The sequence below is a fragment of the Gracilinanus agilis genome, chromosome 5 (assembly GCF_016433145.1).
Source record: "Gracilinanus agilis isolate LMUSP501 chromosome 5, AgileGrace, whole genome shotgun sequence".
NCBI classification, from domain to species: Eukaryota; Metazoa; Chordata; class Mammalia; order Didelphimorphia; family Didelphidae; genus Gracilinanus; species Gracilinanus agilis.
In genome coordinates this window covers 73,435,737-73,462,338 of record NC_058134.1, presented here as the reverse complement: position 1 = coordinate 73,462,338, position 26,602 = coordinate 73,435,737, and the positions used below count along the sequence as shown (strand labels likewise).

Here is a 26,602-nt window from a genome sequence, read left to right as displayed (position 1 = left end):
CACCAAGATAAATTCAGAATGGGTGAATGACTTGAATATAAAGAGGGAAACTATAAATAAGTTAAGTGAACACTGAATAGTATACTTGTCAGATCTCTGGGAAAGGAAAGATTTTTAAAACCAAGCAAGAGTTAGAGAAAATTACAAAATATAAATTAAATGGTTTTGATTATATTAAGCTAAAAAGCTTTTGTACAAATAAAAACAATGTAGTCAAAATCAGAAGGGAAACAACAAATTGGGAAAAAAATGTTTATAACAAAAAACTCTGACAGGGGTCTAATCACTCAAATATACAAGGAGTTAAAGCAATTGTATAAAAAATCAAGCCATTCCCCAATTGATAAATGGGCAAGAGACATGAATAGGCAATTTTCAGGTAAAGAAATCAAAAGTATCAATAAGCACATGAGAAAGTGTTCTAAATCTCCAATAATTAGAGAAATGCAAATCAAAACAACTCTGAGGTATCACCTCACACCTAGCAGATTGGCTAAAATAAAAGAAGGGGAGAGTAATGAATGTTGGAGGGGATGTGGCAAAATTGGGACATTAATGCATTGCTGGTGGAGTTGTGAACTGATACAACCATTCTGACTGGCAATTTGGAACTATGCTCAAAGGGCTTTAAAAGATTGCCTACCCTTTGATCCAGCCATACCATTGTTGGGTTTGTACCCCAAAGAGATTATAGATAAACAGACTTGTACGAAAATATTTATAGCTGCACTTTTTGTGGTGGCAAAGAAGTGGAAAAGGAGGGTATGTCCTTCAATTGGGGAATGGCTGAACAAACTGTGGTATCTGTGGGTGATGGAATACTATTGTGCTAAAAGGAATAATAAACTGGAGAAGTTCCAGGTGAACTGGAAAGACCTCCAAGAACTGATGCAGAGTGAAAGGAGCAGAGCCAGAAGAACACTGTACACAGAGACTGATATACTGTGGTAAAATCGAATGTAATGGACTTCTGTACCAGCAACAATGCAATGACACAAGACAGCTCTGAGGGATTTATGGTAAAGAACGCTACCCACATTCAGAGGAAGGACTGCAGGAGAGGAAACATAGAAGATAAACAATTGCTTGAACGCATGGGTTGGGGTGGACATGATTGGGGATGTGGACTCGAAACTACCACACCAATCCAACTATTAACAATTTGGAAATAGGTCTTGTTTGATGACACATGGTACAACCAGTGGAAATGCGTGTCGGCCATTGGTGGGGGGATAGTGGGGGGTGAAGGGGAAAGTAGGAGCATGAAGCATGTAAACATGTTAAAAATGAATATTAAAAAATGTTTAAAAAAACATAATAAACTTAGATAAACAAAAAAAACAAAAAATGTAATGGGGAAATGTTTAATAAAATAGATAAAAAATACAATACAAAAAAAAAACACTAGCAAAATTAAAAGAATCAATACAGAGAGAGCCCCAGCTTTGGGTATCCTGGACTATGACAAAGAATTTCATCTGTTTGTCCATGAAGCATAAGGGGTAGCATCAGGGGTCTTAGTGCAAAACTTGGGAACAAATTCTAGACCAGTGGCTTATTACAATGGAAGTCTAGACATGGAAAAAGAACTTTGGAGCCAAGTAGATAGGAGGGATATGGTTTTCAGACTTAGTGTTATAGGCAATTTATAAGACAGAGTATAAAGATAAGACAGATATGTATATATAGATAGCTAAAGGCAAAATCTTGGCTGGAAGTCATGGACATTCTATACAGAATGCAAAAGGAAAGAGTTGGAGAGAGTATGAACTGACAGGGCTGAAAGGAGAAGAGTTTGCAGCAGTTATCCTGCCTGCCAGTTTTCTACAACCAGTGAAACTTTTGGAGATCTTGGGAGTGACCAGCAATCAAAAGCCTAGGTTGAGGAAAGATTAAACCTTTGCAATTTGTAGCCTTTCTCCCTAGCCCACTGGATTTATTGGCTGACCAAGGATTTTGTTCCTGTTACCTTTATCCATCAAGGGATCAACTTGGATCTGTGTCACCATTGTCATGAGAAACCCTTATCTCCAAGCCCTTTGCAGTCTCTCCTATCTCAGACAGACTGCCTGCTTGTCTGTGTTAGTGACAGAGGGAAACCAGCTTAACTCCTCCATTCTAAATGACAGTTGGTTGAGTTTTCCCTGATAAAATAGACAAACGTCACCCAATTTCCCTTTTACCTTAATTCACTAAACTTGCAATTCTTGGCAACAAGCATTCTTGCATATAAAAATACTTTGTTGTCCAAAACCATAATTATTATTACCATTGCAATTATTCCTTCTGTTGTTGTTATTGTAATAACCATAATTTCTATTATTCCTTTGTTTGCCAAACTGACCCTTGAACCTACAATCCTTCACAAAATGTCCAATATGGTTGCAAATAAAGTATAGCTCTGGCCTTTGGTACCTGTTGTTAGTATCATTGTTGTTCCTATAGATGGTATATTTCCTGTTAGATGCCCTCAGTGCTGCTACAGCCTTGGTCTCACCTATCTCTTTGTCCTTTGCCCTGGTATTTGCTTCTTTCAATTGTTTATGGAGACTTTCAATAATTGCATCTTTTTCATCAGAGGATCTATCTTTTTTCTGGGCATATACATAAGTTGCCTTCTGCTTAAGTTGGTCTAGTGGAAGCAATTCCCAATTCGGGCAATAATCCAAGAAAAATTTCCTAACATTTGGGACCGAATTCTGAACAAAAATTCTCTTAATATGGTCAATTGCACTTTCTTCCTGAGTGTTGAGACTTGTGTCTCTGTGGCCTCAATCACTCAGTCAAGGAATGAAGCTGGTGTTGACCAGTCTGTCATGTTCTTTCAAGCTTTGACCACACTTTGGATCATTGGAAGTTGTTTTCCATTGCTTTCAGAATAGGTTTGCTTTCCTATTTTAATAAGTGGTAATTTGCAACTGAATTCAGATCTAATTCATGCCAATTCTCAGGTCATGGGGTTAGTCCTAGTGTCATCCTAGTTTCCCCAAGAAACTTTTCCTGATCTCTCTTGCATATCACCTCTTCTAAGACAAAATAGAAATCATTGAAGTCTGGATCGTACATTTTGATCACAGATCTTAGTTCTTTAATTAATTTGGCAGGTTTATCAAAAATTGTAGGCAATCTTCTCTTTATTGCTTCAGTATCTTCAGCTTTAAACCTAGTATGCTCCTTCATGTGAAAAATATCATTATCCCTAATGATAGACAAATTGTGTAGTGGAAAGAGAGGAATTGGTTGACTTTCACTCTCTTGGGCCATTTGTTCATTCTAATTTAGTCTTTCTACTGGCTATGTGACCAGAAACTTCTCCTTGCTGTTTCTGTGCAAGACCATAAGAACTGCCAGATTGTATTTAAAGTTCCATATTGTCAATCTTCAGTTGCATCATTTTCAACATCTGTTTAACTTCTGAGTCTTTACAGCATCATGAAATAATAGTCTTAAAACAATACCCCACACAATAAAACATTCACCTTATTCTATATATAGCATATCTAAACACAATTATTGGTACATGAGTCAAAATATCTTAACACTGTTATATCCAATATTGGTTGAGCAATCTCAAAATCCAAAACAAACTTACAATACCTAGGTATAGTTTTAAACCATAGTATTACAAAAACAGTAACCCTTGCAATTGTTACACAAGGACTGGTGTTAAACCTAAATATAGTCAGGTTGTTACAGGGAACAGAAATCATGTTAGCCAGAATGGAGCAACAGCTTTGTTATGAAGGTGTACCCAAAGTTCAAAAGTATTAAATTATGTAGATGGGAATATATTAAATGTTGAACAAATTGTGCATATTAAGGAAAATGATAACGGAATTGTGAATATTGTTAATGGTATAATTGGAGTTAATAATAATTTGATTGGTGTTAATAGTAATTTAATAGTGGTGATAATTTAATCAATGTTAATGGTAATTTAGATGGAATCAAAGATAATTTAAGTGGTGTTGGTGCTAAATTAAGTGATATTAGTGGTAATTTAACTAGTGTGTGATAATTTAAATAAGATTGATAATAATTTACTTGGTGTTGATAATAGTTTAATTCATATTATAAATGAGAAAAAACTGTGTTGTGAATAGTGTTAGAAATTCTAGTGATTGTGTAATTAAGGATAATAATGGAAATTGTGATTTGATTAAGGATAATTTGATTATAAATAAGGACAATGATACCAAAATAGAGGTGAAAAGGACCAATAAAACTGTTAAACATACAAAATTCTGGGAAAATTCTGTAATTCAAGACGATGTTAACTTGAATGGACAGGAAATAGCTACACTTTGTTCTGATGTTACTGTTTTAGCCCCTGTGTCACAAACTTTACAACCTCCCAATAGCACAGAACCACATGTGTCTGTTACTGTTGGACACTAAATCTATGGCCTTCTGTTGATACAGGAGTGAGTAAGTCAGTTTTGCAAAGTTTTCCTAAGAATTGTAGAGCTGTTGGTACAATGGAAGTTGTTGGTGCTACAGGAAAACCTCAGTAAGTAGCCAAATTGCAAACAAAAAAATGATAACCCTTGGACCTCTATCTGTGAAACATGGATTTCTCTCCCAGAGGAATCTTTGAAGGCCTTTCCATTGCTTTTCTTAGATTCCAGCAGAACAGAAGATGCCTTAGGTACTATCTAGCCAATATCTGAGGATATACCTAAGGACTTGTGGTCAAAATCATCAACCAATGTTGGGTTGCTAAAATCAGCTACTCCAGTCAGGGTGAGGACAAAGGAAGGACCAGTTCCTTGTGTGCCTCAGTATCCCTTGACTAAGGAGGCAATAGATGTTATTCGTCCGATTATTGAATCCCTAATCCAACAAGGGATAAATAATACCATGATTTTCTGAGTATAATACACCGATTTTGCCTATAAAGAAGCCAAAACCTGATGAAAATGGCAGACCTGTATACCAATTTATTCAACATCTGAGAGCGATAAATGATTGTCATCAAAACACATCCAGCTGCTCTAATTCTTCCATTCCAAGTCAGGCTAGATATTTCACTGTGGTAGATGTATGCTCTGTGTTTTTTTCCTATGCCCATCCATGAGGATTCTCAAAAAATCTTTGCTTTCCCTTGGAAGAAAACAGAGATGTGGACTTGTTTGCCATAAGGTTTCACAAACTCACCTAGCCAATTCTCTCAAATTCTAAATCAAGATCTAAAAACAATCCAGTTTAAGGAGAGTAAATTGATACATTTTGTGGATGATATTCTTTTAGCATCCCCAAATGTAAAGGTGTTTCTTAGAGACAGCAAGATTCTTTTGATTAAATTATACAAGCGAGGGCATAAAATCTCCAAGGCAAAATTACAGTGGGTTTTGCATCATGTGCAATATCTTGGATTTGTTTTGTCAGAGGGTTCCAGAAGTATCAATCAAAAGAGATTAGCTGACATCCAGAAACTGAATGCACCTAAAACCAAGAAGCACCTCGGAGCTATTCTTGGAACTACTAGTTTCTATAGACAGTGGATTCCTGGATAAAGTGGGATCACTAAGTTTTGATAGATCTGACCAGGAATACAGAACCAGAACCTCTGAAACTAAAGCCTAAACATCGTATAGCTTTAGATAAGCTTAAAGAAGCCGTATTATATGTCCCTGCATTTGGAATCCCAAACTCTGAGAAACCATTTCAGCTGTTTGTCAATGAGACAAAAGGTATAGCTTCTGGTGTACTTACACAGACTTTAGGACAAACTTATCATCCAATTAGATACTACAGTTGTCAACTTGATCCAATAGCTGCGGGTACAGTAATCTAAGGGGGGGTAGCAGCAGCAGCTATGTTAGTCCAGAAGTCAGCTGATCTAGTTTTGGGATGTCCTTTAACAGTCTACTGTTCACATCAAATAGATGTACTAATGAGGAAGTTTCATACTCAAGCTTATTCAGACCAATGAATTGCTGAGCATTAAATTATTCTCCTGGGTAGTGAGAAGTCCATTTGAAGAGACGTAGTGTATTAAATCTAGCTACACTTCTTCCTGATTTGCCAAAGAACAGTGAACCATTGTATGAATGTGTTAAAGTAGTAGATCTAGTGGATATGCCTAGGATGGACTTTAAAGACACTCCAATCGAAAATCTAGATATGGTATTATTCACAGATGATTCTTCATATTTTTGTAATGGAATAAGATGTACTGGAACTGCAGTTGTCACAAAATTTGAAACACTGTGGTATGGCTCATTACCTAGTAATCTTAGTATACAGTTACGGAATTAGTGGCATTTAAGCAAGTCTATCTTCTAGCTCAACGGTCGGCAACCTTTTCGGCTGTGAGAGCCATAAACGCCTGTGGAAGGAGGAGGATGGAGGTGGAAGGCGCTGGAATATGGGGCAGGGACTGAAGGGCCCCCTGGAGCACATCCTGGGGCTCTGCCCAAACTGGCCAGTCAGGAGGTGGAGCCAGAAATGGCTCGAGAGCCCACGTTGCCAACCCCTGTTCTAGTTGAAGGTAGAAGTGCAAATATATACACAGACTCTTGATAAACATTCTCTGTTTGCCATGTAATAGGAAAGATCTGGAAACAACAAGGTTTTATTACTGCATTGGGAAAACCAACAGCACATGCAGGAATAATAACTGAGTAGTTAGAAGTGATTCAAAAGCCTAAACAGCTAGCAATAATCCATTGCAGAAGCCATAGTTGTGGTAGAAATTCAGTCTCTAAAGGTAATCCCAGAGCTGATATCACTGCAAAGTATGCTGCCCAAAATGTATGCCCAATTTATGTAATGAATTTAACAGCTATTAAATCGATCAGAAATCCAGAAATGGAAGGATAAATTTGGAGCCAAGAAAGAACATGAGACATGGATTACTGATACAGGAAAACCGTTGTTACCAAAGGACTCATATACCTATTTGTGTCAAGCTATCCACACAAAAGTTCATTTTGGTACACAAGCTGTTGTAGGTTCCATCAAAAGGCAATGGATTATGCCTGGAATAAGTACTGTTGCAAATAAGATGTACAATAGTTGTTCAGTCTGCCAATAGTTTAAAGTGCATTCAGAAAGAAAGGTTTGTGTGGTAGACCTTTAGCATACAGTCCATTCAAGAGTTTGCAAATTGATTACATCAGTATCCCTAAAGCTGGAAGATACAAGTTTTGTCTTGTAATAGTTGATAGACTAACTAAATGGCCGGAAGCTTTTCCATCAAATACCAACACAGCAAGCTTTGTGGTGAAAGTGTTACTTAAGGAAATTGTTTCTAGGTTTAGTGTACTTCTAACCATAGATTCAGATAAGGGATCTCATTTCACTCAAGATATCCTTAGAAGAGTCTATGAGAATCTATGAATAACACCTAAATATCATGTTCCTTATCATCCACAAAGTTCAGGTCAGGTGGAGAATATGAATAGGGAACTCAAGACTATAGTAGGAAAACTCTGTGCCTAAACTCATCTCCAATGGCTAGATATTCTTCCCATAGCTTTGTTTTACCTATGTAAAAGACCAAGAACAAATTACATATATCATCATATGAAATGCTCTTTGCACATGCGCCACTATAGGCAAAGACTTGTAAGTTTGTTTATGCATCACTCTTAGGAGGTGATTGTCAAATTGCTTCATATTGAAGTGCTTTACAGCAGAGGCTAAGAGAATTACAAGATATGGGAGTATTAATTCAATCTAGTCCATTGGATTGTTCTCTTCATAATTTTCAACCAGGTGATATGGTGTATGTGAAAAATTTTGCAAAAACATCAGCAACAGAACAGAGTTGGGTAGGTCCTTATACAATTTAGTTTCGCCATCTTCAGTAAAGGTATTAGGGTAGAGATTCATGGTATCATTGTTCCCATATTAAATTAGCACATGGTATAGATAATGAGAATGTAGAAATTGTTATTAATGAAGGAGAAGGAGAAAGAAGAAGAAAAAGAAGAAGGAAAAAGGAGAAGAGAAGGAGGAGAAATTGTGTAAAAATTGAGATCTTAAGTCAATTTGAGTTTGCAGTCAGAAAGTTCAGTAAGGAGAGGACCATTCCAGTGGAAGAGGACATTCAGATGGAAGAGGATATGGATGAAGAGGATGCAGGATTTATGAACATTGTACTAAGACTGATGAACTTATAAAATTAACTGATCAAGACTTTGTTTTGAAAGAATTTCCAAAGAAGAGGATTAACCATCTAACTAATGGACTAAATGGTTTGGTAGGATTTTGGGTAACGTAAATAGTATCACTACATACTCATATACATTCATCATTACATATTACTATCAAGAACTTTGGTGGAGGAAAGGAGAAGAGGAGAAAAAGAGATAAGAGAAGTTTTTTCAAGGAACATGATAAGAAGGAGATCTGAAGTTTTGGTAGGTGTCATACATCCAACAGTAACATATTGCAGCACAACATAGCAAAAGAACAACATGGCAAAACAGATATATAAAAACACAAACAGATTAGGATACATTGTCTTCCTTATGGAATAAAACAATGTATGAATACAAATTAATACAAATTGTATGAACAAAATTAGAATTAGTTATAGGATAAGTAAGTACTAACAAAGGATAGTTGCTAACAAAAAATAGTTATTTAGTTAGTATTTTGTTGGACTAATATACTAATAATATAGGGATAGTTTAGAATAGGAGATAGGGAATAGTAACTAGATGAGATTAGAGAATAAGGTAAGGTACTAACACATTACAGTGCAAATACAACAAACATAACAAAAAAATGCATTATATGAAGAATATATAACATAATACAGATCACATATCACAAAATAATGTAAATAGGGTGTGCATATTGTAAATTGTATTATAGTGTAAGTATATATATGTAAAGGTTGTAGATATACATGTATGTATTGTGTATATATTGTAGCTATATGTCATATGTGTATATATGTATATATGTAAATTTTGTGAATAATTATCAACTTATATAAAAGCACTACAAACCAGGATTAGCAAGCTCCATGAAAAGGGTGTGACCCAACAAACAACACCTTTGGATTTTTCTTTACATAAAATAACACCAGGTGAATAAGTCTATGTGAAAATATTTAACAGAAAATCAGCTACTGAGGTAAAATGGGTCAGTCCTTTCGAAGTTTTGCTCACAACTCTAAGTTCTGTGAAGGTCTTAGGGAAAAATTCTTGGATACATTGTTCCAAAATCAAAATCCAGAAAGCTCATACACATGATACAAATCAAAATGAAAATAGACATGAGGAAGACAAAAATGAGAGCACAAATCCATCAGAAACAAGAGAGATAGATAAAAGAGAGATAGAAGTTCTTGAAACAGTTCCAGAAGAAGATGAAGGTGTAGACAACAGTCAAGTATTGACAACCAGCAGAAAGCGCATTAGGGGACAAAAGCAGCAGAAGAGAAAGGCTAGAAGAAAAGACAAGGCAAAGATCTAACAGCCCAAAGGGAAAGCTGGAAGAAAAGCTACAAGAACAGAAAGAAGACAAATATTTTTAGAGAGCTGACATAGATACTTAAGACACTGAACACTGTGAATATTTGTATATAGCAAGAGGACAGACAGTAACCAGGACATACATAAGAATAAAGTGCGCCAAAAGTCACAAACATACATATTCATACTGAAGGAAAGGATTTTGACAGGGAGTGAAGATGGAATGCTGATGAAGCAAGAATGACAGCCAGTGGAAGTTAGAAAGTTGGGGGAAGCAAAGACTTCTGGGAGGAGAAGTGACTGGGGAAGTTCAGTTTTGAACCCTGGACTGAGAGGAGCTCCAAATATGACCTCAGGATTGAATCCCTGTCATTTCCAGAGGATTTCCCAATCTTTACTACTGCCCATATTGACTGTGAAGTGACCTTGTGTTTATCAGTATCTGTAGACCTGATGGGCTGACAAGACATTCAGCTGCCCAAGAGGATTTTATCCTGAAGGGCAGGTTGTGTCAGTCCTGAATAGAGAAACATCTTCCTCTGTACCTGCCGCATTCGGATCTCTGTATTTGATTAGCCAGCATTAGAAAGTCAAGAAGATTGAGACAGTTTCCAGGCTGATCTTTTCAGCTGGTGGCCAAAGCTGAAAGGAGTATGCATTTCTCTCTGTGACTTTAGCTTAGGGAACTCCAGTTTAACCTCTTTCCTTATTTCATACATTGTTATTCTATCGTATACAAATGTTGTTTAACAATCAGATAATTGAAGAAGACTTGGGTAGTAATGGCTTAAGAACAAAAGGTTTATTTGGGGGGAAACCTTTCTTCATTCTTGGGTTAAGTCAAATCCTAAGTAACCTGATACTGTTTTCCTCTGGTAGGGGTATATTCAGAAAGGAATATTGGGGAAGGTTAGGTAAAACGCAAAATTCCCTAACCAAACATCCATCTCCATTGCTTCAGTGTTCCTTAATTTGATTCATACCTCTACAATTTCTACTACCATAACCATATTCAGTTAGGCACAGAGGGCAGCCTTTAGCTCTCTGGCCAGTTGCAGGTGGTGGGGTAGGGGGAATATCCTTGGGCTTGGTTCACCAGCACAAACCAACTAACCATTATGACATCATCCCAGGAATTCCCTTTTCCTCTTTTAACAATATGTTAGGACATGCAACACGAACTTAACACAGAAGAAAGAAGGGACACAACAGGCAACTGTAAGAAGTGGATTTCTGAAGAAAAGTTGTAAGTATCACATCCAACATATACATAAAACAGACTAGACAAATTACAAAATGGAAAAATTATTTTTAAAGACCCATTTACATGTAAATAGTTAGATCCATGAGATATTAATTGAATACGAAAATCTATGGATTTTCTGATTGATTAATATCAGGGCATAGATAGAATTGAAAAACTGTTGTAAATATATATGTACATAAGACCTATATATACTATAAATAATTGTAACATAGATTCTTGTAATTGTGTAATTGTATATATATATATATATATACATATATATATATATGCACCTTGTACATATATATGTATCATAATTGTAGAGTGACAATGTACAAAATAGGATAAGGCAAGTTATTGTAACAATTTATCTGTAGGAGTAAGGTTAGTATAGAAAGTACATAAGACTATCAGAGTTGTTAAGAATAGAATTTAAACTGCATAAGCAGGGAAATTTTTGTTAGACAGTTTTTTTGTGAAAGTTTAGGCTAGAATTGTGTTTAACGGAAAAGTTTAAGGATTTAAGTGGTTTACTATATTAGTAAGTCATAGATAGGAAATTTTCTGTTATTAGTCTAGTATTATAAGAATAGTTAGCAGTAGCAGTAGCATTGGTTAGCTTTGTTTTCTGTTTCAAAAGTTGTATTTTGTATTCTTTATGTAAACCCCAACCTTAACCTATATCTTTCCTGGGAAAACCCTGGATTAGGAATAGTTAAGTAGAATATAGAATAGTGTAGAGTAGAGGGAGTTTTTTTTTTTATTTTGGGGGATTAGTTAATAGAATAGATTAAGATTTAAAGGTAAGTATTAAGGTTCACAACATTTTCTCGACATCGATCTTGGGAAACTCGACATCGTGAAAGAGGACAACTGAGGAAAGGGAATTTTGGAAAGATATACAAGGGAATGTGGAGGAACAGAGAAGACAGGGCAAGAGAGAGGGGCTTCTGGGAGTTCAATGAACTCTTAGGGGAGAACTGCTCTGGGAGTCTGAGGAGAGAGACCCTGGTCCAAGACTGGAAATAAATCCATTCCTGTGAGATTCCTACCTTATCCTGAAATCTACTGAAACTCTGCAACTGTTCCTGTTTCACTGATAAAGCAAGACCTGTGTGGACCTGATCAAACTGCTGTTTGCCTTAAAAGGTTTACCCAGAGGATAAGTTGGATCAGTCCTGAAGCCTGACCTCTCATCTATGCCAGTTGTTAATTAGAGATTTACTCCTTTTTGGATTTAGCCTAGGATTAGTCAGCATAGAAAAGAATATGTCTGATACAGAAAGGATTTCCAGGCTAGCTTTGGCTGAAGGACTTGCCACTGATCTGTGTGATTAGTTTAGGGAAACCTAATAACCCTCTTTCCTCACCTTATCTTTGTTATCCTTCATTTAAATAAATAATCATAAACTATAGGAAAGCAGTCAGATCTATTATATTAGTGAAAGAAGGGGAAGACTATTGGGTTGGTTTTTATCCTGGAGAGGGAGTCTTACTAGACAAGGTTGAGCAAAATCTCCCAGTCACCCATTCTGATCTCTCTTATGAGGAAAGGGATTTGCAGAATGATTTCAAGCAATATGCAGACGCAGGAAAAAGTAAGACGAGGAGATGGAATGTTGGTGAGAGAGGATTCTGGGAGAGCCAACAGAATCTGGACAAGAGACAGAGTCTGGGGGTTTCTGGGCTTGAACTCTGTGGGGGAAACAGCTCTGGACCTTTCTCTTGGACTCCACCAGCTGTTAGAAGGAAAGTTAGATTAGCTTAGGAGGACAGAGACAACTTGCTGACAGCTTGAGAACTCTATGTGTCTGACACAGAGAAGGGAGACAGTTGAATTCCTGGAGAGAAGGGAAACCTGTTTTCTCCTGTGTGTGGAGCCTATTTTCAAGCGGAATCTTCAATCAAGACCTGGTTTGCTGGAGATTGGCCAAGCAGTGGTGCAACATTTCAGTGGTAGACACTGAATGTCAATAATCCTAGCTTCATCTCTAAACTTGGATTTAAATGGCAGTTACCCCGGACATCTTTGAGGATCTGCTGAATTCATCCACTGAAGATCTTTGGACACATGTGAGATCCCAAACTATAGCTGGACCTGTTACTATAGTTTGTTAGATTAGTGATAGTGTAGATATTTCCTCTCAAATCTTTGGGGAAATTCCCTTAGTATTTTTAAGATAGAAAACCTGATCCATTCCATACCTGTCCCCAGATTATTATTAAACCCTTTTATACACAGACCTTCCTTGTTACTCCTTTCCCTGGCACCTAATTGACAGTAAGGACCCACTGTGATAGACCCAGCTGGTTTCCTGGTGGTTTCCCTTTCTCCTCCACTTTCCCCATTCCTCATCTTTCCCAAACCACCTAGGAGTTATTTACCCACACGATTTCTGTATTTTAAACAACAGTTATTTATATACTAATAACACAGCAAATCCTGAACTAAAAGTTATTCCTGTGGAAGAATTAGTGAAAACCTGTATCTGATTCCTCAATCCTTGAAAATCTACTTGTGTGGACTCAATCAAATCTCCTTCTACCTGAGGGGGTTTTGCCCTGAGGGTGGACTGAACTGAGCCAGCAGTGAACCACTAATCCAAATCTGCTAATATCCTAGTGACTCAACTGATTTCTTAGTCTAGGGATTAGTTTAGATATTAAGCTATCTAGATTAGAGAGGATTTTTACGTTTGCCTCACCTGTGACTGAGGGCAGAAGACTGTTGGTCATCAGGGTGGTAGCTGGGGATTCCTGTTACCTGCTTTCCTGATCCAACCTAGTCACTATTCTCTTCAATAAATTAGAAACTTAACAAGATCAATGGTCATAAGGAGACATCAACTTGGGGATATCTTAAAGAGGGAGAGTCTACTTTGTTTGGGCAAAGTCAAGTCCCAAAACAATTGACATTCTCTCTCTCTTGCAGACTGCCCCAGAGGGAAAAAACTGAGGGAAGCTAGGTAAAAGTAAAATTCCTAGCAAACTGACATTCCTCTTTCCGGAGGTGTTTGTTTCTCTCTGGCACAGTTGTTGTGTTACCCTTTATCATACAATCTAAGCTGACCCAGCTCAGGAAGCCTGAAAGGGCACTTGCTCCCCAAGTTTTGTAGAAGCTGCCCTGCCTGACCAAGTTATACGAAACATTCTTGGTCACCAGTTACATACTTGTAGGGCTTCTCCAGTCTCCTTTTCCTTGGCCTTAGTATTTGCCTCTCTAAGTTGTTTCCAGAGACTCTCAATTATAATATCTTTTTCATCATTGGTTTTATTTTTCTCCTGGGCAAACACATAAGTAGCCTTCTGCTTAAGTTCATCAAGGCTAAACAGTTCCCAATAAGGACAATGGTCAATGAAAAACCTTCTAACCTGGGGAACAGCATTTTTCACAAAAATACATTTGATATGGTCTATGGTGGTATCTTCATGGACATCTAGGCCTAATTGTATCTCTGTGGCTTCAATAATCCTATCAAGAAATGTTGCAGGTGTTTCCTGACCTTTCTGCCTAACCCAGGGGTCAGCAACATATGGTTCTCAAGCCATATCTGGCTCTTTTGAGGGTCAGATATGGCTCTTTCTGCAGGAGTCATAAAGTCCATTTTGTTCAGGTGCTGTTACACTAACAGTACTGTTATGATAACCACAGTGGATTGGCTTATAAGGGTACACAACAAGATTTAACAACAATAACCACAAACCAAAAAAAAAAAAAAACCAGGGATGAAAAATATACCAGAGAGGAAAAAACAGCAAGGAAAATGGTTAAGACCCCCTTTTCCTGAGGCTTTAAAATAGTTCAGGAGTAATAGAAGAACTCCTGCAATATATAAATGAGCTCAGTGGGGGAGCAGTCTTCACCAATTGATTCAGAATGTTCAAGCCTCAACCAACCACTGGGAAGCTCAGATGGAATGTTCAAGTCCAAACTACTTCCAGTACAGACTGACTGCCCAAGAGGTAACTTCCTCCTCCCTTCTCAACCCATCTGGAGGGTGCCAAGCTGTAAATGGGTAAATTAAACACTGGGTTTAGAGAAGGGGAGAAGGAGGAATGTTTGGGTGAAGAGGGATAACTGAGACAAATACAAATGGGAATCATATCCATACCCACAAAACACAGGACTTGGGAAATGAGTGAAGACAGCTGGGAACAACTGTCACTTCAGACCTACCCAGCTAGGGATTACCTATTAACCTATAATGAGCCCTCTGGATTGTGAAGAAGGACTAACAAAAGGATGATGTAGGGAGAGGTCACCCTAAACTAGGTATATAAGGACAAAACTCAGGGATCTACATTATACTAGCCCAGGCTGCCTAGTTTAGCCTGATTGGCTAGAAGGGGAATGGATATATCACAACTGAGTTCACTTCTGTTCCAGCGATGATCAAGGGTTTCCAGGAACACAGATCCTCAGCAAATTAATCCAAAGGGAGAATGAAGGCAGAGAGCTGATTCCGTCTGAGAGTTCACCTTTCAGAGCTGCGATGAATACTCACACCCGCACTTCCTCACAGGACAGATGATTCCTTGATAGAGAAAAATCAACTCTCCTGGGCTCTCCACTAGAGACAGTTAAACAGCATCACACTGTTCCTTCCATATCAGAGTCCTCAGGAAAGATTTCCTTCCTTGCCACTATTCTATCATTGGAACCTTTGGGTCTTATCTGACAGTCTGGGTGCTATTTACACTAAATGTCTAAAATCCTAATTTTCCTCATAACACTGTACCCTCAAGTAAGAGAGAGAGAGACAGACATCCACATTTTGATCTCTGTCTCAGAGGGGAGGCATCCTGTTAGGTCAGGTCACATTAAAACCTGACCATCCATTACAACCATCTTTCAGAGGCTTCCCAATTTACCTTTTAACAGCTGGCTGAGCCAGTTAGATTCCAAACCTACCTATTTTAATAAGTTTGAGGGTCAGGAAGACAGTGGGTAGTGACAAGTAGGTAGGGGCCTACTCATTGAGGCAAAGCCAGTACAGGAATAGGAAGTAGCCATTTTTACAGTTATGGCATTAATGTTCCAATTCCTTTACATGTGCTGCAGCTTTATCTTTATAATGATACCTGATTACATCTACTTTCTCCCAAACCACTATGATAGTTTCCAGTAGTTAAAAATTGGGTTAGACAGATTTTTATCATACATACCAGTGGTAGCAGGGATAATCTATTTAATGCTTCAACTAAGAGGTTATGAAAATTTTTTCTAAACACCCTGATACATGGGGAAAGTTTGAAAGATGTAAGGATGGAGGGTAAAGGAAAGAATTTGGTGGGGATAGAATGTTGCACAAGAGAAGCATGAGACAAGAACGGCAGTTGAGAACAGCAGGGAATTCTGGGAAGGATACCAAGAGGAACTTGTCTTTGGTTTGGGGAGCTCAAGGAGGGTACAAGGAGCAAGGGAGCTCTGAGAGAACTGAAGGCGAATCTGTAGATTTCCCCAACAGGAGTTGAATCCAGATACCCTGTTCTCTGTCAAGCGGACATATTCCCACAACCAAGACTAAATCATCCTGTCCATTAGGGATTCTGGACTCTATCTGGGAGCAGATCCTCAAAACCCCTCAACCTATCCCTTAACTTACAGAGAGACCCTATTCAACAGAATTATAACTATAACTTATAGACTAGAAATAGAGATAGAGGGAAGGGATGGAGAAGCTTTGGGTAGGAGACTGAATTGACTCCCCAAAGTGATGGACCTTGGGTTAGACATTTAGGGGGACCTATTTCCTCTGACCACCGCCCTTATCAATCAATCACCCTGATATTCTTAATAAATACTTTTAGCAGTCAGATAGCATTCCAGAATTATTGAGAGACAAGAGGGGAAGGAGGTCCAACAGCTTTACATGGCTGAATCCATCTTTGAGCCAGATCCCCCTATGGTGCTGACAACCAGCCTGGGGGGAGGCTTGTGTGAACCCTGATTCTGGGCAAGATCTAACTGGGTCACCACATACCTCATCTGGTGGGGAAGCTTTCCCTCTAACCTTTGAGGGCCAGCACACTTTCCCTGGTCATCCACCATCTGTGTTAAATCCCCTTCAATTACCCCAGTATTATTGGCACCATGGGAGAAGGAAGAATTACCACACTGACCCATCTCTCTTTCTCACCTGATCCCTCTCCATCTGGGTCACCAATATAAAGATCAAAGCAGGAAAATGGGGAACATCCTTCTACATTTCTTGATCGGATGGTGGAAACAAAAGAGAATGTTCTCGGGTTTACAGATCTGTCTGAGCAAAATCTCTAACATATCAGGAGACAATTTATAAAAGAGACTTGTCTTCCAGGCAGGTCATACTTCTGCCTCCATTGTCCAGACTGGGAATCTCTAGGGTTAGAGGATTTAAAGAGAATGGCTACCTATATTTTAACTGGGGAGAAGAAACATCTATATGAGCAACGTGACAAATTAGCACGGGAGCTCAGGACACAGTTAAAGGAAGCCAATAATAAATTGAGACAAAAAGAAATAGATGATGTTGAAAATCTGGCAACTCTGCAAGCATATAGACCTAGAAGAGAATTGGGGCAAAATAGACCAATTTACTGAAATGCTTCCTACATGGAAAAGTGGGCCACATAATGAGAAATTGCAGACTTAAAGCTCAATTGGATACAGTAAATGATAGGAAGGAATCATCGAAAAATAACTCAACTTATAATAGCAATACACAGACAAAGAAAAAGTGTTGTTCCCATGTCTGTATGACTTTGGGAGCCCAAGCCCCTGACTTAGAAATTATGAGAAAATTCATCCAACAGGGGGAAAGACCTAAGTTTTCTGCAGTGGTTGCTGGTAATAACAAGCAAAGCCAGTTATAAAGCCATATAGTAGGTGTAGAAGAAACAAATGATGATGTGAAAACGAATGGAGAAAATAATATTGAGGAAAAAGACATTGGGATAAAAACAGTGGGTAAAAAGATAAAATATAAAACTGACTCACAAAAAGAGGAAGAATTGCAAATGCAAAAAGATATTAGTGAAATAAAGTGTAAGGTGTATGGAACAGTGATAAAAGAAACAAGAGAGGAAGGGGATAGAGATAATGTTATAAAGAATAGAACACAAACAATACAGTTATCAGTGAACAATAATTTAGAAGGTAAAGAATACAAAGAAATAGTTTCTAGTAATAGTGAAGCAAAAGAGATCTCAGCACAGAATTAAAGTAACATAACAGAGACAAAAAAAACCATAGGATAGGAACTGAAGGTCCAGAGCAAAATGAAGAAGCAAATGTAAATGATTCAAAGATCTTGTTGTGCTCTGACTCCTCTAAAACGAAATCTTTAATTGAAGTGAAGGAAAAGACATCTATTCAAATAGTAGAAAGGCCCAAGGTTGGAACAATCAATAATATCTCTAAAGACCAAATGAGCATACCTCCTGTAGACATAAACAACAGGGATGATAAAGCAAAGGGATATATTAATGATATAGTAAAGAAATCTACACTGTACCCTAATGTCAAAAAGTTCAATCACACAATATCCAAATCTCCCCAAATGAATGGGTTGCAAAATGAATCCCCAAAACAAAGCTCAGTAGCAGTTAATATTACTTACATAGCAGAGCAGGAGTGGGATCTGGGAAAGATAGAATTGCAAGCACCAATGGTTCAGGTTTTCCAACAGCCTGAGATTATTGAACCTCATGTGATGATAAAAGTAGGAGAGGAAATATATCCACCTCTAATAGGCAGTGGAGCAATGAGATCAGTATTAAAATCATCTCTTGGGGGCAGTAAAATAGTAAGTTCAGTGTAAGTGATGGGAGCTACAGGGAAAACTCAAAGAGTATCACAACAGGTCAAGCACTTGGTTAACAGACAGCAACCATGGGTCCACTTGCTCTCAGAAAAGACTTGGACTCTGCAGAAACTGTCTCTAGGTGAAGATCTATCTCAAGCTGTAGTGTGAGATGCAGTATCTGCATACTTGAGCTCAGCTGACCAACAACTCTTATGAGCTCCAGAATTGTGGTTCATGAATCCTCAAGAACAGTATTTGAGATGCCTTTGAGCCATCTGCCATCATGGAATGCAGTACAGCTTACTGGAGTTTGGCAAATAGGCTATTAGAAGAAAACAGCACCTTTTCCCCGGATGACCAGTATAAGCATTACATGAACCTGCAGTATTGAATACCCAGCCCTAAACATCAATGACACCCTACTTTTATGTTATCACAACCAAGAAGAAGTATAGGGGTCCATCTAACATCAACCAAGTGACGGCATCTGCCTTCTCTGGTTATAAAGAAAGGAATGTCACTACCATCAACAGGATCAAGTAGAAGAATACCAGAATCAAAAGAATTCAAAACTGACTCAAAATTGCATTCACTCACAAGTCCAGTCTCTAGAAGCCTAATAAGATACTTTTACTCCCAAATTGTGAGAAGAGAACCAGTCACTATTATCACCAAAAACTATGTAAGATACTGATAGTAAATCTGCCTTTCACACAGGAATGCCAGTGTGAAAGAATATGTGAATGCTTTTATCTTCTGAAAGACTGTCTTCATACTCAAGCAGCACCAAAGAGCCTAGATGACTAGACTAAGAGGCCCCTCACCAGTGTCTTGGCTCCTCTGAAAGAGTAGGTAGAAAGACCCTTGGAGATCTAAAATGTCCCCCCAAATCACACTGAACATCCTGCCATCTCCTGCCACACATACTGCACCTAGTCCAGGTTTTGCAATAAACTCAAGGTAAACTTCTGGCTTAAGTTCTTATTCACATACAATTATTTACTGTCAACAACTATTAGAAGCTCTTCTAGATTCCACAATGCCCTGAGCTCCCCTAAGTCCCCTGTTGCCTTGCTTCCCTTTGTTTCTTATCCTCTGATAGCTTCCACAATAAGTTTAACACAGGCAGCTGATTTTGTTTTCTTTGTTTTACTGTGTTATTGAGTTTCTATGTTCAGGTAATAAAATCTTCCTAGCACGCTGCTACCTGAAGTGGGGAAGAGTTTCTGTGCATACTATATTCACAGAAAAGTGAATGCTTCCCATATTCTAATCTAGAATTTGTGAATTCATCCAGCTGACATTTATATAACACTCTGAACAATAACAGCAATAGGTTAGTAACATATAATTATATATTATAATATGTAATAATATTATATATACTAAAAATAATAATAGTGATACTCTTAGGGTTTGCAAAACATTTTGCATACATTATCTAATTTGACCCTCACAACAACCCTGTGAGGTAGGTGCTATTATTATCCCCATTTTACAGAAGAGAAAACTGAAGTTCAGAGGTTAAATGGCTTATCCAGAGTCACTCAACTATTAAGAGTCTGAGGTGGGATTCAAACCCAGATCTTCCTGACTCAAAGTTCAACACTTTAACCCCTATACCACATTGTCCTTGAATGAGGCAACCAGGTATTCATTTTATTTACTGCCTTCATTACCAAAGAAGTTTCTAATTAGCATCTGACAAAAAAGTCAAAATATTTTTAAACCACACTAAGTCATCTTTTCCCTTTCTCTCTCAAACCAGGAATGGGAACATGTGGATACACATTCTTCACAACAGAGAACTCAAGTAAGCACCAAGATCCTTCAGACTTGAAAAGACAATGTTCCATTCCTTCTATTCCAGACCCAACAGACCAACATCCCAGGTACTCAAGAAGGACAGGGAACAAGGTCTGTTCCTTTCTGTATCCCCACAGCTGCCTCTATTTTCTCTAACAGCATTCCCTTCAAGATTCAAGTATATGCAGTTAAAAGGAACTATCAGAGATGAGGTGCTCTACAGCTCTGGGCAGGGATTCATCCCTGAAAACTACAATGGTAGGGCCAACTACTAGATTGATAGTAAACACAATGTCAGCCCAACTGAAAATTCTATAATCCTAGCAAGCAAGAGATGTAAAATGGGTCACTGCTTAAGTGTCTGTTTAGCTTTCAAGATGGAAGTCTGCCTTCCTAAGTGAATTTTTAGAATTAAGAGCTATGAAGTTAAAACAATTTTAAATGACTTGAGTTTCTGGTCATTTAGAGCACTCATTATCTTTAAGTAGATACACAAATGTTTGCAGACTTTTAAGAAACAGGGATAGGTGTCTTACATTGGCTCCTTTGTCATTGTTTACTTTTTAATTTGTTTCACATGTTCACTTTTAAGAACAATTCTAAAACTATTAAATATTCAAATATTAAGTATATATATATGGGGCAGCTAGGCAACTCAGTGAATAGACAGACCTACAGATAGTCCTGGGTTCAAATGTGGCCTCAGGTATTTCCTAACTGTGTGACCCTGAGTAAGTAATTTAATCCCCATTGCCTAGCTCTTACTACTCTTCTGCCTTGGAACCAATACACAGTATTGATTCTAATATGGAAGGTTAGGGTTTTAAAATACATATTTAAGTCAAATTCATGGGTGATGAATCTTTTGGGTTACGGATCTAGAATGATGTGGGTGTCTTCACTGTTATAACTGCTAGTAAAGTGGCAATAACATTTCAGGGCAATAATAAGTCCATGATACCCAGAGACACCCCAGAGTCCACTATAGTTTATATCCAAAATATTTGGCAACCTGAAATTTTCAAGTTAAGGATCAAAAGCAAATGGGGCAAAAGCCATGGGGGAAAGCCAAGATCAGTCTAAAAAACAGAAGTAAAGGCAGAGTCTAACTCTCCCTTCATCTAAAGCATCAGGCAAGCTGGCCTGTGTGTGATTCCTTTCTTGAGTAGACTTCTGGGCCTGAATAGTAGTATAATAGAAGATATAGTACTTCCTGAACTATATACTGACTTGTTGCCAATGTACACTTCCTTTTCTATCAGGTGGGCTAGAAAAGTATGGAATATCCACTACTGATTTGGCCATGACCAAAGTTGGGTCTTAATGAAGACACATTATTGAATAAACGCAGGCAAGTTGGAAGCTATATCCACCTAAACTCATTCATGTTATAAAGGTATATCCAGGCCCTACAAAAATTATTCCACTAAGGCAAAAGTAATTTCCACACCAAATCTTGTCTAAGTGTTCATAAGAAATTGGCATGTGTTATCTAAGTTCTTTGTTAAGCACTTCAGTTCTAAACAGAGTTACAAAAATCTCCTGGACACCCCCCTGCATAGTCTAAAAATGACTTGCTATTTGTAAAAGAGCAGCAGAGGGTATAGCTTGTTCTACTAGGCAAGATACCACGAGTTCCACCTTGGCCTGGCACAATGAGGAATCCTTGGAGATAGAGGTCCAAAAATAACCTGCATTGAGACCAGAACTCTAAGAGGTTCTTACCTACCTGGCAAAAATATCTGAGAGAACACTGCTTCTAACTGTAATCTAAAGAGGTTTGCAGTACTGTTCATTCTTCAGAGACCTGAAGCTATTTCCATCATGGTTCCACAATCTCTGGACCCTAACTGCCAGAAGAAGTAGAGCAAGCATCTCTGCTTTATGTCATTATGTCATTTTAGTCATTATGACTGCAAGCCATCCATCTCTGGAGCTACCCAATATTGTCACATCCTGCTGCAGCACATACAAGGGCCAGTGTTTAGGCAAAGCTCCAAATAGGTAAAGATAATCCCCACCTAGTTCTAAAGAGGGGATATAGAAGAGGTTGGGGTGGTAACAGAGCATCTATAGATTGCCAGTATCCAAGCACTGAGAAAAATGGAAATACTGAAAGCAATGCAAAGAGTCTAAGTCTATATAAGACTGGGAAGCAAACAATTCAAAGAATGCCATGGAGTTGATTGTCTGACAATCAGATTCCACAGAGTCTTATATTTTGGCTACTTGTGTTACCCACCTCCAGGCAGCACTAACATGGCAGCATAGTCTCCCATGGGCTCCCCCCAACTCAACCATGCACCGCTGACACAAAAAAAAAAAACCCTGTAGTTTCCAAGCTAGTAGAACTACCCATTTTTCAACTTGCAGTTTCTAATCTCCTCTACTATTCTCTACTATCAAACTCCAATAGTATAAACTTTGGCAATCCAAGAATGTATCTTCCATTCATAATATTGTTCCTTATAGAACTAATCATTAGCTGAAGTGTTTCTCTTAACATCAATTTTTGGAGGAATCTATTAATGACAATGTGTAAGACATGTTTGTCCTCATCATGGAACACCACGGGGCATGAGCTAAGACACTTCTAAGTCCCTGCACAAACAAAATTAGCTAAACTACAGACCAAGGAAGCATGCCAAGGCTACATGATTGCTGGCCATCCTAAACTTAGAAGAGGTGTGTAAAAAGAGCACTGAACTTAGTGTGAGAAGATCTGAGTTCAAGTTCTGGTTTTGCCATTTACTAACTATGTGACCTTGGGCAAGTTATATTAAGTCTTTGAGTCTGAATATCATCTGTTAAGCTAGAATAACAATCCTGTCCTACCTATGTCACAGGTTTGCTGAAATCAAGTGAGAATAAATGTAAAAGTCTTCTTTGAACTGGGAAGCACCATATATTTTTTGAAATCCTGAAGACTTGTCTAAAGGCAGTGGAGAGGATTAATTCACTTAAGTCTTGTTGTTATTTTTAGATAGAAGTATTACATGATGTAAGAAATAGATGATGGCAATGGAACTAAGGCAGAGCTTTCAGCTGTTAATCTTTACAAGTCTCATACAGAGCTCTGTGACAATAGCCTGGTTCATGCTCCTTTCTTCATGGAGAATTTTTGCAAGCAGTGAAAAGAGAAGTAAACCATGTAAGGCAAATTTCAAGATCAACTGTTGGATTATGATCAAACTGTTGGGAACTAATGACCTAACTAAGAATTAAAAAGTCAAAGGAAATATCTTTCATTTCAGAAGACTGCTGCTGAATATCCTGGAAAAAGCTTACTGTCACCACACTGCTAGGTGAAATATAGACCCAAAGACTCATAAACAACCAGTGGAGAGGGAGGTAAAATGATGGACTCAGAAGGGCAGTCTCTGAAAAGGCAGCAGGTAGGTATAAAGAAGACACTGCAATCATCTAGCCAACCAGAAAATCTTGTCTTGGGACAGCACAGAAGATCCTGGTGGATAATATCCCTGAAGTATTGTCTGGGTAGCCAGTGGATCCTGGATACATCAGTCCATCCCTCTAGACCTGAGTGACTTTAGAGACGTAAATTACTGAATTCTGCACATGGAAAAGGACAGTTTCACCAGGGCATCTCTTTGCCAGAGCTAGCACTACTGAGTGTTCTACTATGGTTAGTGTTCCAGGTGAGGGTTCATTCTGTTTATAAATCTGAACTGCAAAAGAAAACCTGATTTATTACTACATTAATGCCTTGGCAACAAAGGTTACATATACATACAAGTGTCCTTTCTTCTCCTTCTGACTTTGCTGCTTTCTCTGTCCAACGACGGTCAATATCAAATCCATAAGTTTTTTCTAAATTAGAAGCAATCTGCCAAACAAAAACAACAATAATAAAATAATATGATTACAAAATTTAATTTCAATTAAAATATACCTAAACAGACATGTAACCAACCAAGAGAAGATGTATTTTTGCATAGGCAGTTGTCTCATCTAGTGGCACAGTTAATTCTCTCCAGTGACACGGTTCCCGGTTAAAGTAATTATCTAAGTTCATTTCAGCTTAGTATATTTCATTGCCTCCAAACCACGACCCTCAAACACTTTCAGATCCAGCAAAAAAGCAAGCATTTTTAAAGTTCCTACTGTGTACAAGATATTATGCTAGGCAACGAGGACACAAAACAAAAATGAAACAGTCCCTGCCCTCAAGGAGTTTGGAAGTTTATCTCCAGATAAAATAATAATAATAATCCATATTCTATCTACAATTCCAAAGGAAGTAGTCAAATGAACTAGACCTTTTTTTTGGTTTGGAAAACAGAACAGGGCCCTGGAAAGCAAGAGTTATAAAAGAAATTCAGAAATCAAAAAAATTGCAATTGTTTTAGAGAGTTTCTTACCTGTGTAAGATGTTTAGTAACTAGCCTAACAATCTGTTCATCATCTAGAACATTATCTGGATTTTCAGATGGAATAGCAATAGCATGCTTTAGCATTGATTCTCCTGTAGGTGGAGGGGCCAGAATCATTGGTTCAGGTTCCTGTGTAACTTTTGGGATACTCCTTTTCTTTGCTTTAGGAAAAACTTTTTTTGAATCCACTTCTAAATGTTCCATGTCTAGACAAAAAGAAGTTTTAGGATTTGATGGCTTCACTTGGTTTTTGACGTATCTTTCTAAGTTTAGATGGTAGGTTCCTGTTCTTCCTGTAGAAAGAAGATTAAAATAATCAGAGAAAACTATGTTTGATTACTAAGAAAGTCATCTCAGGAAATGGAGTTAGAATATGCCATATATGATCAGGAGGAAATTATTATAATAATGATCAATATTAAGAACATTAGAAAATCAGAAAAGACACATAAAGCAACAAAGAGACTCACTACAATAGAAAAGAAAATTCTAGAAAAATCAAAAAAATACAGAAAATGGAAAATGGCTCAATTACTGAGAGGATAAGATATATGCCATGCAGAGAAGTCATGGTTCTAGAGGAAGAATTCAAGACCCAGCAATCAAAGTACTACTAGAATTTCAGAAATTTAGAAAAAGGAAAGTATCTCAGCACGATATTCTAAGAAATCATTAAAAAAAAAAAAAACACTGGGGGCAGCTGGGTAGCTCAGTGGATTGAGAGCCAGGCCTAGAGACAGGAGGTCTTAGGTTCAAATCTGACCTCAGACACTTCCCAGCTGTGTGACTCTGGGCAAGTCACTTGACCCCCATTGCCTACCCTTACCACTCTTCTGCCTTGGAGCCAATATACAGTATTGACTCCAAGACGGAAGGTAAGGGTTTAAAAAAAAACACACACTTTACAGAATTATCAAAAACAAATTCAAAGAATTCAGAGGAACCTCACCAAGAAAACCTTAAGATTTAACTCTTCCAAATACATTGTAGTAAACAAGGGCAATATTTGCAAGTTGCAGGAAAAAAAATAAAGCTATGACTTGCTAAGAGGTATAAATCAGAATTATAGTTTTTCAAGTAAGACCAGAAACAACTGAACAAACTAGAAAAGCTACTTTTAAAATTAAATCACAAAGCTAGAAAGAGAATCTAGCAAAACTGAGAATGAACCCGGCCTCAGCCACTTCCAGCTATGTGACCCTGGGCAGGTCACTTGACCCCCATTGCCCACCCTTACCACTCTTCCACATATGAGAAAATACACCGAAGTACAAGGGTTTAAAAAAAAAAAAACAACTGAGAATGCTATTTGAAGATGAGACAGATTTGCAAAGCACTGTGACTTTGAAAAATTCACAAAGCTGGGTACTTCAAAGAAATGTTTGCTTACTAATCAAGCTTAGAGTCAGAAAGTAAAATTAGCTTAAATTCATACTTCTCAAATTAAGAAACATTAATTGGCAAAATATGAAGATCCTAACCTTTTTTACTTCATGAACTAACCAATCTGTTGAAACCTACTGATCCCTTCTCTGAATGTTTTTAAATGCATAAAATACATAGGATTACAAAGAAAGCCAATTATACAGAAATAAAGTAGGTTTCCCCCATTCAAGTTCATGGACTCAAATTTTATGCCAAGTAACTTGCTTTTGGAACATTATACTGACTAAAACCACTGTATCAGATCTGTTGGTCAGAAGAACCAAAAAAAGAGGGTGGGAACTAGGGAAGTTTAAATACCAAAAGGAATATGCTAACTTTGATAATAAAGAAAAAGAAGCCATTTGAACAGGGAGTTCTGTAGTCTTCTGATTAAGGTGATTTAGAGGACTTAGCCTTTGAATTAGGTGTAATGGAGAACAACCCATAGTTGACAAATCTGTAGGTCAGGACACATTTGTGCTAAGAATTTCTCTAGATGTGGAAGATTAA

The 26,602-nt window shown here is 37.8% G+C and overlaps 1 protein-coding gene across 1 annotated transcript in view; it reads right to left on the bottom strand.

Moving 5' to 3' along the window:
* The window catches only part of CCDC7 (coiled-coil domain containing 7), a 305,131-nt gene extending 280,260 nt beyond the window's left edge, over positions 1–24,871 (bottom strand). The window contains exons 1-2 of the mRNA XM_044678170.1: positions 24,656–24,871; positions 24,028–24,120 (exon numbers count right to left, since the gene is read on the bottom strand). Coding sequence (XP_044534105.1) covers positions 24,028–24,120; positions 24,656–24,871 — 309 coding nt within the window. The remainder of the gene's footprint in view (positions 1–24,027; positions 24,121–24,655) is intronic.
* Between the last annotated feature and the right edge of the window lie 1,731 nt (positions 24,872–26,602).